This window comes from Equus przewalskii, chromosome 5 (genome assembly GCF_037783145.1).
Source record: "Equus przewalskii isolate Varuska chromosome 5, EquPr2, whole genome shotgun sequence".
Lineage (NCBI taxonomy): Eukaryota > Metazoa > Chordata > Mammalia > Perissodactyla > Equidae > Equus > Equus przewalskii.
In genome coordinates, this window is record NC_091835.1 from 73,808,461 (window position 1) to 73,815,636 (window position 7,176).

Genomic DNA, 7,176 nt, shown 5'->3' on the forward strand with positions numbered 1-7,176 from the left:
CATAATTATAAACAGAGCGAAACTGACATCACCATAAAAAATGGTTGAAGCAGCACAGATGATTAGAGGAGAGTATATACCAGACAAATAATCCATGTGAAAACTTGACACAGTATACTGCCTGGTATGTAGAAAGCGCTTACCAATTGCTGTTTGTCTTTTCAGCTTTAGAGTTTGGGTTTTTTTGGTTAATTTTTAATTATGAAATAATGTTATACTTGAGTTGAAAACACAGTGCAGACAGTTCCCAGATATCCTTCACCCAGCTCCCCCAACAGGTATATCTTATATAATTGTAGAGCATTTTTTAAAAGTAAGGCTTTAACATTGTTTGCAAACACCAATAACTAAGATACAGACTTTAGGGCGGCCCTGGGAGGTGGCCAGGCCAGGAAGACAATGATGACGCTGCTGCTGCCACTGTTCCTCCGCGCCCCACCAACATAGGCCCTGGCTGGTCCCTACCCTGCGAGGATGCAAGGGAGCAGGCACCCGGCGGGCGGATCTGTGTCACACAGATGATCCTTTCTAATTCTATAGTTAAATCCGTCTCAGAGAATGACAGATTTTAGATTAATTGAAAAATACAGTTGTGAGAACATGCAGGAGGGTATAAAAATATGGACTGTAGTACCGTTAACTAATATTTAAGAAAAACATTATCTTGAGGAGACCTATAATGCACATCAAAAGAGCTGACAACCAAAAACGATTGGATTTTTTTACCCAATGGCCATGGCCATGTGATTTCACACAAATTTCCTCAGTTTAATGTCACTAGAGTTTGCCAGGAGTTAGAGAAGAGGGACAAGCGAATCATGAGAAACCGTACATCGTTATCCACGTTCATACTTCTGGGACTGACAGATGATCCTCAAATGCAAGTTCTGATTTTTATATTTCTTTTTTTTCTTCTTCTTCTTCTTCCCAAAGCCCCTCAGTACATAGTTGTATATTCTAGTTGTAGGTCCTTCTGGTTCTGCTCTATGGGACACCACCACCCCATGACTTGATGAGCAGTGCCGGATCCACACCCAGCATCTGAACTGGCGAAACCCTGGGCCACCAAAGTGGACCATGTGAACTTAATCACAGGCCAGCCCCTGATTTTTACATTTCTGTTTGATGCTTACACATTGAGTAATCTGACCATCATTACATTCTCTTTGGTAGATTCTCACCTTAAAACTTCCATGTACTTTCCTCAAAAACTTCTCCTTTTTAGAAAACATATTCACCATGGTCTGCATTCCCAGAGTCTTATACAGCTTATCAACTGGGGACAAGACCATTTCCTATTATGCTTGTTTTGCTCCACTACTTTTTGTCATCTTCCTTGGAGCCACAGAATTTTTTCTCCTGGGCATCATGTCCTGTGGTCACTATGTGGCCATCTGCAAACCCTTGCATTATGCAACTATCGTGAGCAGCAAAGTTTGTGGACGGCTTGTTTGCTTTTGGATAGCGGGGTTTTGGGTCATGTTCCCACCACTTTGCCGGGGCTTAAACCTGGAATTCTGTGACTATAATATCATTGATCATTTTCTCTGTGATACTTCTCCCCTGCTGAAGATCTCTTGTTCAGACACATGGTTCATAGAACAGATGGCTGTTGTCCTTGCTGTGTTGACCATCATGACACTTCTGTGTGTAGTTATGTCATATATGCATATCATCAAGACCATCATAGAGTTCCCGTCAGCCCAGCAAAGGAGGAAGTCCTTTTCTACCTACTCTTCTCACATGATTGTGTTTTTTGTCACCTACAGTGGTTGTATTTTCATCTATATCAAACCTCCAGCAAAGGATGAAGTGGCAATCAATAAGTGTGTGTCAGTGCTTACTACTTCTGTTGACCCCATGTTAAACCCATTTATTTATACCCTGAGGAACAAGCAAGTGGAACAAGTTTTCACAGACTCAATCAAGAGAACATCATTGAAGTAAAGGGGTGTTGAAACTGAGCATTAAATATATCAGACAAGAGCAGCGGGCTTTAAGCTCATAGTTTTAAATTCTTAATTATTGTACCTTGTCCACAGTCTGTTCATATTAACATGCTGTTCTTATTGATTCTAAGACACAGACTCATCATTTCAATGTTTGTTGAAATAGACAAGTTGAGTCACTTCGACACATTCAAAATAAACTTTCTCCAAGGTAACATCTCATATCAAGAAAACATGAAATCAGATTTCCATGAAAAGGGCCTTACCTAAACTCAAACTGATACCGAACCTGAAATGAGTTCACTCACCCGTTGCACAGCAAGCCAATCTCTGACACTGGGTGTGGTGGAAGGAAGTAGGAATTTTATTTTTGCACAGCACTGAGCAAGGAGAGAGGGCAGCTAACGCTGAAATCCCAAACTCCCTGAAAAGCTAAAAGGAAGGATTTTTATTTGGGATTTTAGGTAGGGAAGAGGGAGCGTATGGCCTTGATGGTCGGAGCTTTCCCACCAGTCTGTCTTTGGCCTTGAGACACTTCCAGATAGGAGGGAACCCATGAACTTGCTGGTCAGCAGCTTCCCCACAAGCCTGTATCTCTTTGCAGGGAGGAGATAATCCAGGTGCTTGTCCTTGGCAGTGTCTGTCTCCATGGAGAATAGTGGAGTCTGGAGCCAGGAAGCCAGGGAGTAAACAGGGAATGAGTGTTTTGGTTTTAACCCCACATACGCTGGGTTTAATGTAGGGAAACTGATATCAGGGTTGGTATCAAAACCTGGTACTGAGAAATGAAAACACTATTAAAGCTTATATCAAAAAAAATTGAATTATTGAATTAACAGGAAAATAATGGAGTATTTATTGCTTTTTCTCAGTGTAAACATCGAAATTGCATCAGAAAAAAAAGCATATATATTATTACTCTTCTCAAGCAAGGATAAGATAATTTTTTTAAATAATAATGAGTTAGTTTGAGTAAAAAAGAATGGATTTTAACACTGAAGAGGAAAACATGTAAGTTTAGACATGTAGAGATCCACATCTAGTTTGGAAAAGAAAATTTAAAGCCCAAAGATTTAGAGTTCAGATTCGCTGGGTTCTCTCCAAAAAGAGCCCAGCCTCCACATGAATTCATCACCTGGATGGCAGTGATCTGATAGTCTACTGAGACAATAAAAGCATCTTCACAGTGGCAAAGCAAGACTAGTGCTGAAATGCATAATGCAATGCAAGTCCTAATTAATGCTAAATTAAGCCAACAGGAGCCGACAATTCTCAGCAAATTAAAGTTCTAGTCATCAAGCAAATGAAACCAGCAAAGTACGTGGAAACCATGGATTAGAGAAAAAAAATCCAATATGAAATCATAATTGTTTCCTAAAAGGTTATCATCAATATTGAAAGAACATAAGGTATAACGTTCATTAATATTTCTTAAGAAAGATTTTCTGCATTTGATTACTTTTTTCTTTACCATCTTTCATATTTCTTACCATAGACCTTGCTGGGGTTTGGGGCAGGCCGCTCCAGAATGTGTCATTTGGGCATGTGGATTATTTCGAGTTGTAGACAATTAAGGCCCAACAGCCCAAGAAGAGCTTTTTACCTCCCCCTTAACTGCCTAAAGAATTTAGATAGGGGGCCTGAACCAGGAAGAGAGCCATTACCAGATACAACTGCTTACATCAGAAAGACTTATGTGCAGGGCATGGCAAACATTTGTTTACCAAACATTTTCTCTTCCCATTTTCCTGTGAATTATTTCCCTGCCCTTTGAAATACCAAAACCCTACCCCCTTCTCCTTAGCTCAGGATGGCATATAAGCCTCAATTGCCTGACTGTTGGGGAGCCTCATATCTTTGGGGTTCTCATACATACAAAATTAATTGTTTTTTCTTCTGTTATTCTGTCTTATGGGTCAAATGGGTGTTTCTGCTAATTTAAGCAGACATCAACTGATCTTGGCTGAGCTTGTTCATAGGATTGTCATTACAGATGTCTCGGTCTTGCTGACTAGTAGACCCTCATTCACAAATTTAGAAGTTGAATGACTCTTTAATAAGATAACAGAGTTCTCTTCCAGATAGTGTTTTACACTCTTTCCAACACTTGTTCACATGGTAAGATCATAGTCTCCAGGGGAGAGAGTGGAAGCAAGTAAGATCTCTAGAGTCCTAGGCACAATATCCCTTCTACACATTCTATTAGCCATGCAAGGCACAAGACCAGCCAAAATTCAAGGGAGATAAATAGAATCACCTATTCATGGAAAGAGCTGGAGAAACACATTGCAAAGGGTGGGGATAGAGAGAGACAGCCATTTTTGCTATCTAGCTTCATCAGACACTATGATTCCCCTATAGTTTATAATTCCCTACTTTGTCTTTAATATATTATTTCTTTAGTATGCATATGGATCCCAGGAAAGTCAATGGTGATTAGTGTTGCTTTGCAGGTTAATTTTTAATGAATATTAGTTGAATGAATCCCATAGAAAACAGCAAAGAATAACGTTTTATAGAGGAAATGTCTATAATGACTCTAACTTTGAATCAGAACCATAGAGACAAATAAGGTAGGTGTAATTTATGTGAAATTTAAAAGGAATTTGACTCATAACTGAAGTGCTCTGCAAACTTTTGTTTTAATTTTAAAATGCTTTTTGAAATTTTTCATTCATTATAACAATGATAACCATATACTAAAAGTAAAAAAATTATTCCATGTAAAATAAATCTCCTAATTCTCAAAACAACCCTCTCAGGTAAATTTTTATGGAGCAACAAAAGACCCCAAATAGCCAAAAGATTCCTGAGAAAAAAGAACAAAGCTGGAGATATCACACTCCCTGACTTCAAAATGTACTACAAAGCCATAGTAATCAAAACGGCATGGTACTGGTCCCAAAACAGGCACACAGATCAATGGAACAGAACTGAAAGCCCAGAAATAAAACCGCACATCTATGGACAGCTAACCTTTGACAAAGGTGCCAAGAACATACAATGGAGGAAAGATAGTCTCCTCAATAAACAGTGTTGGGAAAAATGGACAGCCACATGCAAAAGAAGGAAGGTAGACCACTATCTCACGCCATCCACAAAAATAAACTCAAAATGGATGGAAGACTTGAAGATATGTCCTGAAACTATAAAACTCCTGGAAGGAACTAGAAAGGATCTTTTCAAATACCATGTCCTCTCAGACAAGGAAAACGAAAGAAAAAATAAACAAGTGGGAATTCATCAGACTAAAGAGCTGCTGCCAGGCAAAAGAAACTAGAATCAAAACAAAGAGACAACCCACCAACTGGGAGCAAATATTTGCAAATCATATATCTGACAAGCAGTCATCTTCATGATATGTAAGGAATTCACACAACTGAATAATAAAAAAACAAACAGCACGATCAAATAATGGGCAGAGGAGATGAACAGACATTTTCCCAAAGAAGATATACAGATGGCCAATAAACACATGAAAAGATGTTCAACATCACTAATCATCAGGGAAATGCAAATCAAAACTACACTAAGAGACCACCTTACGCCTGTTAAAATGGCTATAATCAATAAGACTAAAAATAACAAATGCTGGAGAAGATGTGGAGCAAAGGGAATCCTCATACACTGCTGGTGGGAATGCAAACTGGTACAGCCACTATGGAAAACAGTATGGAGATTCCTCAAAAAACTAAAAATAGAACTAGAATATGACCCAGCTATCCCACTACTGGGTATCTACCCAAACAATTTAAAATCAACAGTCCAAAGTAACGTATGCACCCCTGTGTTCATTGCAGCACTATTCACAATAGCCAAGACATGGAAGCAACCCATGTGCCCATATACCAATGATTGGATAAAGAAGATGTGGTATATATTTACAATGGAATACTACTCAGCCAGAAAAAAAGACAAATTCATCCCATTTGCAATGGCATGGAAAGACCTAGAGGGAATTATGCTAAGCGAAATAAGCTAGTCTGAGAAAGACGAACACCAGATGATTTCACTCATATGTGAAATATAAACAAACATATGGACAAAGAAAACAGTTCACTGGTGACCAGGGGAAGGGGGTAAGGGGTGGGCATGGGGTGAAGGGGAGCACTTACGTGGTGACAGTCAAGAAATAGTGTACAACTGAAATCTCACATTGATGTAAACTATTATGAACTCAATTAAAAAAAATTGAAAAAAAAAAGTAAAAAATTATCCCACGTGAAATAAATCTCCTAATTCTCAAAATAACCTTCCCAGGTAAATGTTTTGAGTGGCAAAATTGGAGTTTAATGACTCCTATTTCCTTCTCATGTGTAGAAGGTCGATCGGCATTTCTCTCGGCCTTTGCTATGTTTTAATTGTCATTAGGTATTCCCACTCACTTATTTTGCTTTTTAATTTTTTTTCTTTTATTTCCATTTCCCATTGCCATTCCTCAGTCTTCCCAGGCATCTTCTTTAGTATTTTCAGAAGTTTTTTTTTTATTTGCATGTGTTTTCTTACAAAATGTGTTTGAATACATCTAGCAAGGCTATGTCTTACCAGTAATTGCTAAAAAATATTATTTGCACCCAGTAGCATTTCCTCCAACGTGTATGTCTATGCCAGTATATGACACAGTCTCTCCAGTGTAACAGCAATGTGACTTCAAGGAAAACCTTAAAAACGTATACATATATTTTTTAAAGCATCATTTAAAACATTAACACATAAAGTAGTCTTCAGCAGTAGTAATAAATAATTGTATTGACAAAGACACCTTAATTATGAAAAAGGTAGGGAAATATACAATGGGAAATATATTTAATGGGAAATATACAATGTATTAGCCAGCAATAAATAATTGCACTATGAATATATAGAAACAACCGTGAAGTTTTAAAACAGAAAAGAATAATTCATAATAGAAATTTAGTAGTACAAATTGTGAGGGAAAGGAGTGAATTCAAAAGTACATCACCAATCTCTCTTAAAATCGATGCCAAATTGAAATTAACTAAAAAATGATTTAAAGAAATATGGGCATTCATTCCAAGGTTACGTTCTTCCCTGGTAATTCCCTAGGAATTCTAGGTGCGACTTGCTCCCTTTTGGTCACCCAGCAGATCCAGCACATGCAACTCCCCTCCGCTGGAAGTGGCCAAGTCTTTCCAACAGTGGGGATAGTGTATAAAACTTGGGTTTTCCCAGCTCAGTTCCTGCATTTCACCCTAAACTACGTTTC

The 7,176-nt window shown here is 38.3% G+C and overlaps 1 protein-coding gene across 1 annotated transcript; it reads left to right on the plus strand.

The window, feature by feature from the left end:
- Window positions 1-818: 818 nt before the first annotated feature.
- Window positions 819-1,947, plus strand: LOC103543724 (olfactory receptor 6C2-like). The gene is given in 3 exon segments (XM_070619715.1): window positions 819-940; window positions 1,142-1,198; window positions 1,200-1,947. Coding segments are annotated over 3 exon segments (927 nt in total).
- Window positions 1,948-7,176: the final 5,229 nt, after the last annotated feature.